Genomic DNA, 12550 nt, shown 5'->3' with positions numbered 1-12550 from the left:
AGCGGATGCCAGAAGAAAGTGGAAAGCCAGAGGGGTGGATAGGCTGCTCTCTAAATAGTAAGGTCAGCAATGCAATTACTACCACGGGTGGAGAGGATACAGATGAAAGGCATTCTCATATAAGCCTAGGGGAGGTGCTTTGGCTCACAGCTTTCTTGGTTTGAGCTTGGATCAAAATGATAACTGGGCTCCTTCCTTTTACATGCCTCTGAGATTTACAGAGAGCCAACAGAGCACTAAAATCTATTTAAATTATCTCCAAGTACGCCCAGGCAGGAAGGTGATCAGAATCTAATGACTCATCTCAGCTTGTTGCCACTCACTAGCACTGCTCTTATCTTTATGTCAAGAAGCATAAAGATGTAGGGAATGGGCTAAAAAGACAGGATTTTTTTTTTTAAGATAAAATTCTTCATCGGACAAGGCTGGAGAATAAATCAGTGACATTTATTAAAAGTTCAAATGTAAGGGCCTTATAATTAGTGAAAAATAGTGTGTGCATGTCAAGTTGTTAGTAATTATGGATTTGACAGAGGAAGAAAATTATAGTATGTACTTGAACTTTTAATATGCCTTAGTCACTCTTATCATCTATAATCCACAGGATAATATGAATGTACCTTAAGTTTTTTAAATGAAAATAGGCTACTAAATAAACTTGTTCTTTAACTTGAATATGACGTGTAATTATTCCTGTAGGGTTCAGACTGGCCCTCTGTGGAATTCCAAAAGGCCCCTTCCAAAACTCTTAGGTAAAGGCATCATCCCTAGAGCAAGTAAACGACTCTAATTTAGCATTTGAAGGCAGAGATTCAAGTCAAGCTGTTAACAGACTGTTACCATTTGTAACTACTCCACTGTGTGAATCAAGATCTCTCAGTAGTATGCAACCAAAACAATCTGGCGATATAAACTTGCAATCAGCAATGATACTTTTCAATTCCAAATTTGGGGCTCACAAAACTTTATAGTCCTCATGGATTTTCATAAAAGCGTGAAGAGTTTAAACACATATAATGCATTTATCCTAAGGAAATAAGCCTTACTCTATGATAGTCTAAGAGGAGGTTACATTTAATAAAATGTTATACCTCTATTTTTTTAATGAGAGTTTGAAAACTATTGATTTAAGCAACTCTTCTCTGCACCTCATGGACTGCTTGACAGCAAAACTTTAAATGACTTACGATTTATCATGATTGTGGGATAAAGAAAAGAGATCATAAACCAAGCACACGCCGAACACCGTGACGCCCGTCTCTTTCACCAGCATAGCGCAGGTCCCCAGACACAGACTGAGCAGCAGGAAGAAGGGAGAAGCCGTGGGAGGGAAACATTCCCCAACACGACACTGGTCCACACTCCTGAAAAACAAGGTTGAGTTGCTTTTACTCTGAGAAGAAATGTGGGTCGCTAAGAAATAACCACCTTTTAAAGATAAGATCTAGCACCAATTTCGTTGTATTCTGAGTAAGTAGGTGAGCAAAGATTTCTTGAAGCATGTTCATCACAGTGTTATTTAAAATTTGCAAAGATGGAAAAAAGTAAATGTCCAACAATGCTGAATTTGGTACTTAAATTAAGGCATATATAGATTCTGGTAGGGCTTCCCTGGTGGCGCAGTGGTTGAGGGTCTGCCCGCCGATGCAGGGGACACGGGTTCGTGCTCCGGTCCGGGAGGATCCCGCATGCCACGGAGCAGCTGGGCCCGTGAGCCATGGCCGCTGGGCCTGCGCGTCCAGAGCCTGTGCTCTGCAACGGGAGAGGCCGCAGCAGTGAGAGGCCTGCGTACCGCAAAAAAAAAAAAAAAAAAAAAAAAATTCTGGTAAATTATGGCTTGTAACAAAGGAACACTAAAAAGCCATGTAAAATGCTACCATAGAGATGTATTTAGTGACATGGAAAGATGTTTAGGTGAATATATTTTAAGTGAATACAACAGGTTACTAAGCCACATGAATGAACTCTGGAGCCAGGTTCCCTGGGTTCAAATCACAGCTCTGCTGTTAACTAACAGGGTAACATGGGGCAGGTCGGTTGCCTCCCTGTGCCTCAGTTCCCTCATGTGTGAAATGGGATCACAGTGTTGTAGGGAAGATTCAGTAAATGACTTATTACATGTTAAGTGTTTATCATTATTATTATTTTTGTGAAGGTATTTTATATGCTTCTGTACAAAGAAATCAGTGGATATATACCAAACACAATCATCATTTCTGTGATGAAAATACACGTTTTAGTCTTTTTCTTTTCTTCTGGCTAATCTGTTTTTTGGGTTTTTTTTATTGAGGTACAGCTGATTTACAATGTTGTATTAGTTTCTAAACTGTAGTTTTAAATTTGTTTTTCATGAGAATGTATTAAGTAAAGCTTTTTTTTTTTTTTCTCAGCATAATTTCCAGCAGGGATTTTCTAAAACCCTCCAGCTGCTGTAAAGTCTTTTTTCACCTTACAAAACAGAGTCAGCGCCACACCAAGAAATTCCACTGTTCCTTCCACAGGTGGCACACCAATTTGCTCCTACTCTTTTGAAGGCCAATATATCTGAAGTGGTGACGTCTTACCCTTATTGTTATGTCTTAGAACAATCATCTAAATTATATGCCAAATTTGTAGGAGACAGGCTTTTTCTCCGAAGCTGGTTTATAGCTTAAAATTACTCCAAGTGCGAATGGCCTGCACAACAGAAAGCTGTAACAGTGTGGCTTATTACCACACAGATATGGATATGCTGCAGGGCCACTCATGTTCCCAAATTGATCAACACAGAGAAGAAGGCTGAGGATCAAGTTCAAACTCAAAAGCGATTATTAATCTTGTTCTAACACCAGAGCAAATAGGAAACAACTGTTGAATTTGGGTTTATATTTTTAATATTTTCACAACACTCTTTTATATACCTAGCAATGCAGTGGGAGATTACAAAGCCAGGACTAGAAGCCTGGTACTATATTAAGAAGAGACTCTGGTCTTAAAGCAAAACTTCATAAAGCTTAATTCAGTCCATCTTTGACCCAAGCTCTAAACTGGTTTACAACAAGGTTTCTCAGTTTCAGTACTACTGGTATTTTAGGGAAGATGATTCTTTGTTACAAGGGCTGTCCCGCACACTCTAGAATCCTTGGCCTCTACTCACGTGCCAGCTGCACCTCTCCAGTTGTGACAAGCAAAGGTATCTCCAGATATTGCAAATGTCCCCCTGGGGCAGGTGGGCAAATTTGCCCCCTACTGAGAATCACTGGTTTAGAACAGTGTTCCTTGGAGTCACTGGGTTTTATAAGATTATAGGCCAATGAACTGACCTAGAGATCAAGGTTCACAAATCCTTAACCAGGATCCCTCCAGGAAGCAGGGCAATGTGGCTCACTGGCCCCCTTTCTCCTGGGCCACCCTCTGAGTCACCTGCCCCCATTACATTCATTTTTTTTTTTTTTTAATAAACAATGACTACAATGACGTGAGCTGGGAAGTGGAAACAGGGATTTTATTAATTTATTTATTTATTTTTGCTGTGTTGGGTCTTTGTTTCTGTGCGAGGGCTTTCTCTAGCTGCGGCAAGCGGGGGCCGCTCTTCATCGCGGTGTGCGGGCCTCTCACCATCGTGGCCTCTCTTGTTGCGGAGCACAGGCTCCAGACGCACAGCCTCAATAGTTGTGGCTCACGGGCCTAGCTGCTCTGCGGCATGTGGGATCCTCCCAGACCAGGGCTCGAACCCGTGTCCCCTGCATTAGCAGGCAGATTCTCAACTGCTGCGCCACCAGGGAAGCCCTACCTTCATTTTTTACCCACCCCTTTCCCTATGTGGATATGTCACGACTCAGGTGAGAATCTGATCAAGTTAGGGGGAAAGGGGCAATATAATGGGAAATTGTTTTACTGTTTTTCAGTCTACCAAAGCAAGAAGCTTCTGTATTTTGATGAAAGGATACGCAAATTGGAAAATCACAGTTGAGAAATACTACTTTCAATTCAGCCTTGTTGTTTTAAGCTTTGAGCTACTTTAATGAGGATAATAAAGAGGAAAAAAACAAAACAAAATGTAGGACCAAAATGAAAAGGAGAAATTAAACAAATCATAGTTAAATAGAAGAGAGGACTAGACCCAGTATATTTTGGCTCAGAGCTAAGATTTCAAATTCCATTCTCAGTAAGAAACTACAAGTAAGAGAAATCAAGAAGCAAGAGCTTATCTTCCCAGCACTGGGAGAGCAGTCCTTTTAAAAGGCTATGACATGGTTCAGAATGCGGCTGGAAGAGAACAGCCTAGCTTTTGGTAAGGAGACGGTTTCCTATCCCAGGTCTCCAGGAAGCTCACTGGGCATTTCACTGCCAAGAAGCCTCCCTCCTCTCTCAGGCAGGAGCTCAGAGTCAACACACACACACACACACACACACACACACACCCCAGAAACTCCCAGGGGACAGCATGACTGTAAACAGATAAGGGCATTCTTAGACATACATACCTACTGTAGGAGAGAAAGGCTAACAGAAACAGCAAGCATGCCAACACGTCAGCTCTGCCAACAATTCCGGCCACCTAGAAAGTGTGAAAAAATAAAAACCTCAGAAAACCACTTTCAGAAACGCATTACAGAAATGTTATTTGTTTTCAGATGAATGAAAGGAATAATAAATTAGAAAACACATTATTCTTTAAATTCTGATATATGACTAACCACTTCTGGTTATATTTAACAATAATTTTGAAGAAGGAGAAAAAGAGGAAGGAAGGGGCAAGATTTTCATGCTTAACTTCATTTTTAACCTTTCTTCTATTGAAGATCAATTCATAGCATCAAAGTATATTCATTTACTGGTTTTTTTCAAAAATATTTTTTTGAGCAATGACTGAGTTCTGGACACTGTGCTAGTCTTTGGGCACCAGAGTGCTAATGGAACAGAGGATGTTTACAGAGCACTAGGAAAAAAATAAGACAAGAATGGGAAGGAGTATGAACTCACCATCACTATGTGTGAGTGTACGTGCATGCGTCTATGTGTTTCTTAGCAACATCACCAAAAGGGCCTGAAAGAAAAATATCCCAGTAGCAAAGAGCCATCCTGACACTAACCACAGGCCATTTATCCACTAAAGAGAACGTGGGCCCCTTGGAGAAGCAGCTGATTCCAGGGTTGAGACTCAGGAGATACAAGAGCACTTGGATCATCTTCTCATGTCAGAAAGTAAGTGCTCAAAAAATGACAGGTACATGTCAATAGGACACAGAAGCCAGTAACAATGGGCTCCCACTGACCAAATATGCAACAATTTGAACATCATAATAAATAAGGACAGCAATAAATGATAAACCATTGTCAATTACAATATTAAGACAAATATATTAATAACACTGTATATTAGATATAATCCTAATATAAATTTTAAGTTACATTTAAAGATATAAATGTAATAGAAAGACACTGAAGACTGGTGACTGTTCAAAACTTAAGACTAAAAGAGGCTAAAAAGAAACAGTGACTAATGGCCTTGGTTTTAGAAAATATACAACGAAATTATTAAGGTGTAAAGGAGCATGAATTATGCAACCTACTCTCAAATGCTTCAGAAAGCAAGTAATATTTTTATATATTGAAGGAGAAAGAGTGGAAGGATGATAAAACATATGCTGCAAAATGTTAAAAATTGGTGACTCTGGATAAAGAGTGCATGGTCACTACATTTTTAAGCTTGAAATTATTTTTTTTTATTGTGTTACTTCAGAAAGGGACTGAAATGGAAGAAGGGTGGGGACAGATGGCCATTTATAAATCTTTGTATTATTTCACTACTCCAAACGTGTACATTTCTCTTAATTTTTTGAAATCCAGGAAATAAAACTGTAAAGGAAAAAAACGGGGTATGGTTCAAAGAATGCTTCAAAGAAAAGGTCACATATGAGGAAGAATTCGCAAGGGAAATAAACAGACTTGACATTCAGGCACAGAAAACAGCCTTACCCAAATCACAGAAGACGTGAAGCCCATGGTGTGTTGGAGAATCAATCAACAATTAACAGTGGAAAATAGATTTCTGGGAAATATACCTATAAATATCTTCATATAATAAGCAAATTTTGCAGTCATAAAGGAGAGGCAATGACACACACATGGAGCTAGACCAGGGGTCCCCAATCCCCGGGCCACGGATGGTAGTGGTCTGTGTCCTGTTAAGAACCGGGCCGCACAGCAGGAGGTGAGCGGCAGGTGAGTGAGCGAAGCTTCATCTGTATTTACAGCCGCTCTCCATCACTCACATTACTGCCTGAGCTCCGCTCCCTGTCAGGCCAGTGGAGGCATTAGATTCTCATAAAAGCGTGAACCCTACTGGGAACTGCGCATGCGAGGGATCTAGGTTGTGCGCTCCTTATGAGAATCTAAAGCCTGATGATCTGAGGGGGAGCTGAGGCAGTGATGCTAGCGCTGGGGAGTGGCTGCAAATACAGATTATCATTAGCAGAGAGGTTTGACTGCACAGAGACCATAATGAATCAACTGCTTGCAGACTCATATCAAAACCCTATCAGTGAGTAGCAACTGAAAGCTCAGGGCTCCCACTGATTCTGCATGATGGTGAGTTGCATAATTATTTTATTATATATCACAACAGAATAATAACAGAAATAAAGTGCACAGTAAATGTAATGTGCTCAAATCATCCTGAAACCATTCCCCACCCCAGGTCTGTGGAAAAATTGTCTCCCACGAAACCAGTCCCTGGTGCCAAAAAGGTTGGGGACCGCTGAGCTAGACCATCCAAGGCTTGAATACAGGCTCCCCTAACCAACTGAGGGAGATTCAACTTTGTTATCTTTAAGTTCTGAGATTTGGTTTTGTTATCTTTAAAATGAGTATTACACCCCCTAACTCACGTTACTGTTGTAATAAGTAAGATGATATATACAAAGTGCCCACTCATTGCTGATGCCCTTCTTTCTTCCTTTTCCCTGCAGAGAAAGGGGGTGAGACTCTTAACAGTGAGACGGGTTTTTCTGCGTGATGTAGGGAAACCATCTTTTTACTTTAAGGTTTACATGTATGATATTTTATGTTAACGTTATTAGATAATCCAATATGTCTATTAGTGACAGTGTGGTTTCACCTCGGTGTCAAGGCCCAGCTCAGACTCACAGTACGTAAAGTAACAACTGCACACGGTTCACTTGTGAAGCCCAGGCCTGCTCAGGCTACAGGCACCGCCCCTTTGAGCACTGAGCTCGGCATCACCAGCAAGGCCTCTGGGAGGTTAAACAGAGAGCCCAGCTCGCCAGCAACAAAGTCCTGGGATAAGGCCCAGGCGTCTGGGCCCAGGGGGACACCCAACACAGCACTACTGCTGTGGCCAACCCAGACAACAGCAGGACTGGCAAGCTGATATTGGGTGTGGCAAGCTGGAATGAGGCAATCACAAGCTAGGCAGGCATAACTAATGCCTTCAAGGCGCCTGAAGCCCTGCTTCTCAAACTGTAGTCAGTTAGCTCTGCCGGGAAACAGCAGCAGCAATAGCAGCGTGTGCCAGCTGGACGCGCCCAGATTTGAAGAATGGAGTGTCCCTTGGAGCAGAAGCTCAGAGCGGGGGTTGAAATGTCAGTGCTAACACTGAGAGACTCTGCTGCCAGCTCCAAACCACCAAGCAGTCACTGAACACCTACTCTGTATCCCTGTTAAGCTGGGGTCTCTGGGGCAAGGGGGTTAGTGTCTTAAAAACAAGGTGCTTGTCATCAGCTACTATCTGGCCAGACTAGCCACACAGTGAGTCAATTTGTCCACATCATCTTGTTCAGTAATTGCATGTTTCACGCCGGTCAACAAACATTTAACAAGTGCCTCCTATTTGCCAGGTATTTATGCCAGCTGGAGGGATTAAACCTGCCCCAAGCAGTTAACGTCTGGTGAGGAGTCAAAGAGGGTATTAAGAGGTTACAAGGAAACTGCATGTATTGTAAAGGGGAGAAATCACTGCCATGAGAAGACTGAAGGCATTAATTTGGACTGTAGGATCTGGGAAGGCTTCGTGGAAAGGCTGGCCTTATTCACTGAGACTTAAAGGTCAAGCAAGGAGGACTTCAGGAAACTCAAGACAGGGGGATGTGAATCTTGGGCCAGAGAGGGAATGCAGAAGCATTCCAGGCAGAGGAAAGAGAGTCCTGAAAGCATACTGGGTGTTCCTGGAAGGGGAGGTTAAAGTGATGAGAGCGAGAGCATGGAATAAATGAAAAGGGGGTGGGAGTGGGCAACAAGAAGCAAAGATGGAACATCAAGTTGTCACCCCTTGGGCTTGATCCCGTGACAATGCAGGCTGAACCTAGGGTGCTGGGAAGTACAAAAGGACTTGGTCAAATATACAAAGAGATGGAGAGCATGTATTTCTTCCCTTAAGCTTCAAGTTTCCATCACCAAGCAGGTAGCTGTAACCTGGGAACCGTATTCCTTTAACAAATATTCAAACATTTGAAAAAAATCAGTGAACATAATTGAGTAGAATTCAAATAATGTAACATTCAGATCTCCTAGCAGGCTTAACAGAATCACATGTGGAAACTGCCAAGTAAGGACTTAATTTGCCCCCAAAACTTGTTATTTCTTGGACTATCACTATTATATTATATCTATTAATTATTTTACCTGCAAAATGAGTTCTATTGGTGGCAGACTGAGCCAGGAACACACACTTAACACATGGCAACAGCTGAAAGCCAAACTGGCTGATTAGATCATGACCAATTTTCTCCTAAGTACTCTTGTCCCAGCTGTGGAAACGTCAACCCTAACCTTCAACTCCATGTGTCAGCATTTCCTGCTCTTGCTTTTGACTGGACAGAAGTGCATTCCTTCAAACAGTAATGTCTCTATGATGATTGTTAAGTTTTAATTCTCATAGGAGAATTACAATGATTTCCCCATTTTCCCAATTTCTCTGATTTTTCTCATGATTCGGGATTCAGAAAAAAAAAATTTCCCAAGAAATATACTGTCAGGAAACCCAAGAATCACAAGGCCTTCAATGAGGAAAGCTCTAGGTCTACCTTATTCACTGCTATAGCCCTGCACTGATTGACTGTATTATGGTCACTCAAATATTTGTTGAAAAATTACATAACTAAATGAATTTATTCCTCTCTACTTAAACTGGAAATAATTTTTCCCTTCGCTGGAATTTCAGTTTTATTACAACATATTGCTTTGTCTTGTATGTATTTATGTGTACGCTCTTTGGCTCTTCTAGGAGCTTATGAACAAACTGTGGGTAGGGACCCCACTGCCCACCCACATACCCCCTTGGCACCTAGCAGAGGGCCTGCACTAAGCAAGCACTCGTTTAACAATTTGTTGGTTACGTAATTAAGAAAGCAAATCTTTAATCATATCAACATGTTTACACTAAACCCTCCCCCCGCAAGTTAAGCCCTCCATCCTTCCTGCTGTAATTTATGGTCTCATTTTTGTTCTTGTTTAACAAAGAGGAGACACATCCTACTAACTTCCTCTTTCATCACACTATGGTCTGTTTTTCTTTTTCTTAAATAATGTATCACTATGTTTTCATAACACATTCCTTTTTCTCTATTTCTCTGCTCCTTTCTAGAAACCTGAACTAATATCTATAATTAAATAACAGTCTCTTGATTTTACTTTCCAGTATAGTTTATTATACAGGTCAAATTTCTTTGCCTTCTTATGCCTCCCCCATCTCCTTTGAATGCAAATAGTTTCTTTAAGATTTTTCCCCAAATAAGTGTCTAGCTCTCAGGCTCCTTTGTCCCCATAATTGTGTTACCATGGATTTTTTTTTTTTCCGATTAGTACAAAAGCTGCTTGAAACCTTTTTTTTTTTAACATCTTTATTGGAGCATAACTGCTTTACAATGGTGTGTTAGTTTCTGCTGTATAACAAAGTGAATCAGCTACACATATACATATATCCCCATATCCCTTCCCTCTTGCGTCTCCCTCCCACCCTCCCTATCTCACCCCTCTAGGTGGTCACAAAGCACTGAGCTGATCTCCCTGTGCTATGCAGCTGCTTCCCACTAGCTAGCTGTTTTATATTTGGTAGTGTATATATGTCAGTGCTACTCTCTCACTTCGTCCCGCTTTCCCCTTCCCCCTCCCCACGTCCTCAAGTCCATTCTCTATGTCTGTGTCTTTATTCCTGTCCTGCCCCTAGGTTCTTCAGAGCCATTATTTTTTTTTAGATTCCATATATATGTGTTAGCATATGGTATTTGTGAAACCCTTTCTTACAGGTCATTTTGCTAACAGGATTTTCCTTTTTTCTTAGAACTCCAGCTAGCTCATGATCACACTGCCCGAGATTACCTGCATTTTGTGCTCGCCCTCTCTACAAGCACAGAATTAGGACCATTCTTATTCTACTCATTTGTTCTTTCCTACAAAAATTTTCTCCAAGACACTCTAAGCACGAATTTTTAACTCTACTTATGAAATTATTTGTCAGAAACATAATATTGTTGATGGGCTTAGATTAAAACATTGCCACTGACCTGGTGTCATATATTCTATATGGCTAGGAGTAGTAGTCCTTGATTACTTCTCTTCATCTAACAATCATATTGAAAACTTACGCATTGCTCTCATCTTTTAAAATTCACATCTAAAATTTTTCATCATAATTTTAAATAATTCAAAGGATCTAACTTCCTGTGCATTTTAGAAACTGACATTTTAAAATAACGCCATAATGTTACTCCTTTAAATGTACCAAATACACCTGAAACATACCACAGCAATTTGAAGCTCATCATGTTCCCCTTACACAAATATGAACAGGCTCTTCTCTAAATGATAGACATTTTACACCCTTTCCCCTTAAACTCATATTTCCATTTTATTTCCCCCTCAGCATCTTTTCTTAATGTGTTATAGTTACATTTTTAAATATTCTATTTATTATCTCTCTCTGTAGTAAAAATACATATGCAATTAAATTTATTTTTTAAATTTCCTGTGATCAAAACACCTAAGTGCTAATTTTCAATTTTGTATTATTAGTCCAATTACTATTATTTTCAATTATTAAATACATCGTAAGTTAGAAAAATGATAAATAATTATTAAATATAAAACATACACCTCTTAATAATACAGTTGTAGCTTTCTTTTTAATAAATTCAGTTAGCTATGACTGAATATTATTTTTTGTTAGAATAAGAAAGCATGCGGCATCAGTCCTATCCGTAGCTTTTGTATTTAAACACTGCTTACATAAATGAGGACAGAAGTAGCCATGTTATACAGTGACTTAATTCTTTGAACACCCAAGTTATTTGAAAAATCATGGTGATCTGTCATCTTGCATAATGTTTAATGATCTAACAGCAGACAATTCTATCAGGTTCTCCTTTAATCTGGCTGAAAGCAAATAAATGAAGTGTACCCATCATTAGAGTTACCTGTTATTAGTTTCGTTTGCTTTCACAGTTTCTCAGAAGTACAGCAAAAAGGCTTGACTGAGACTTTGCAAAGGACTATTACTTATACTTAATTGCAAAGGACTATTACTTATACTTAATAGTCTTCCACTTACAGGTACCTTGTTCAGTCCAAAATACCCAGAAAGGGCTGGAAAAAGTACCCTTAAGAAAGTAATTTTTTATAAAATAATTTTCTTCTTTATCACTCGCTCTTTATCACTCTCACTTGTGTCAAAACCTTGAGCTTACAGATTTAGAATTTTGTTTGTGGCAAACGTCCATCATATGGCCTAACCATTTCTCATTATTAAGCCAATTGGCCAAATCAGACTTCTTGTGTCAGATCAAATGAACATATTATACATCCCCATGACAACCAGAATCTCACAGGCCACCACAGCCTACTTCTAATGCCATGCTGCATTCCTCACAGAAATATGTAAAGACAGAAAAAGACAAGAAGCCCTACTTTGGGTTTATGATGCCTTAATTAGAGGAGACCTGGCTGACACCAATATATCAAATTGTTTCATTGTAAGGTGCCTGTTTGTACCCCTGGGGCATAGTAAATGTATGCAAGACATTCCTTATTTTTCTTTAAATAAGAAAAAGGCAATTGAAAGGGGAACAGGGAGAGGAGAATCAATTTGACACCTTTCCCCCAGGTGTGCACTCAGACCCAGATGTGAGCTGCAGGAAAGTGTCCGGATGCAATCCGAGCCTCTGGAAACAATTCTTTTAAAACTGTGGTACCCACATACCCCTTGGAAAGTCTTCATCCACCCCTAGCAACACACATGAAATAAACCAACTGTGGTTACTGAGATGTGAAACAAGGTTAGCTGGATGACGCCATCTTGGTGCGTGACTAAGTCCATATTTTAAATAAGAGCACAGATCTAAACTATCTATATGTTCTAAATAAATTTCTCATTATCCACCAAATAACTACAATTCATACTAAATAACTTGGAAAACTGATGGCAAGTCTCCTAAATGTGTCTAACTTGAAGAATGTTAGTTCAACTTTTTATAGTCTCTCACCTAGCACTTACAGCTGTGCATCATGAATATTATAAACATAAAGCAGAGTGAGAAAAGGTTAAAAAATTGTA

General features: G+C 40.0%; 1 protein-coding gene across 1 annotated transcript in view; it reads right to left on the bottom strand.

Annotated features, from left to right (window-relative positions):
- The window catches only part of TMTC1 (transmembrane O-mannosyltransferase targeting cadherins 1), a 259841-nt gene that overhangs the window by 229279 nt on the left and 18012 nt on the right, over positions 1 to 12550 (bottom strand). Inside the window, exons 3-4 of the mRNA XM_027129326.1 lie at positions 4467 to 4540; positions 1188 to 1364 (exon numbers count right to left, since the gene is read on the bottom strand). Of these exons, the coding sequence (XP_026985127.1) occupies positions 1188 to 1364; positions 4467 to 4540 (251 nt within the window). The remainder of the gene's footprint in view (positions 1 to 1187; positions 1365 to 4466; positions 4541 to 12550) is intronic.

This window comes from Aethalodelphis obliquidens, unplaced genomic scaffold (assembly GCF_003676395.1).
Source record: "Aethalodelphis obliquidens isolate GAN/ISIS:26980383/991018 unplaced genomic scaffold, ASM367639v1 scaffold36, whole genome shotgun sequence".
NCBI lineage: Eukaryota > Metazoa > Chordata > Mammalia > Artiodactyla > Delphinidae > Aethalodelphis > Aethalodelphis obliquidens.
This window is presented reverse-complemented; position numbering and strand designations above follow the sequence as displayed.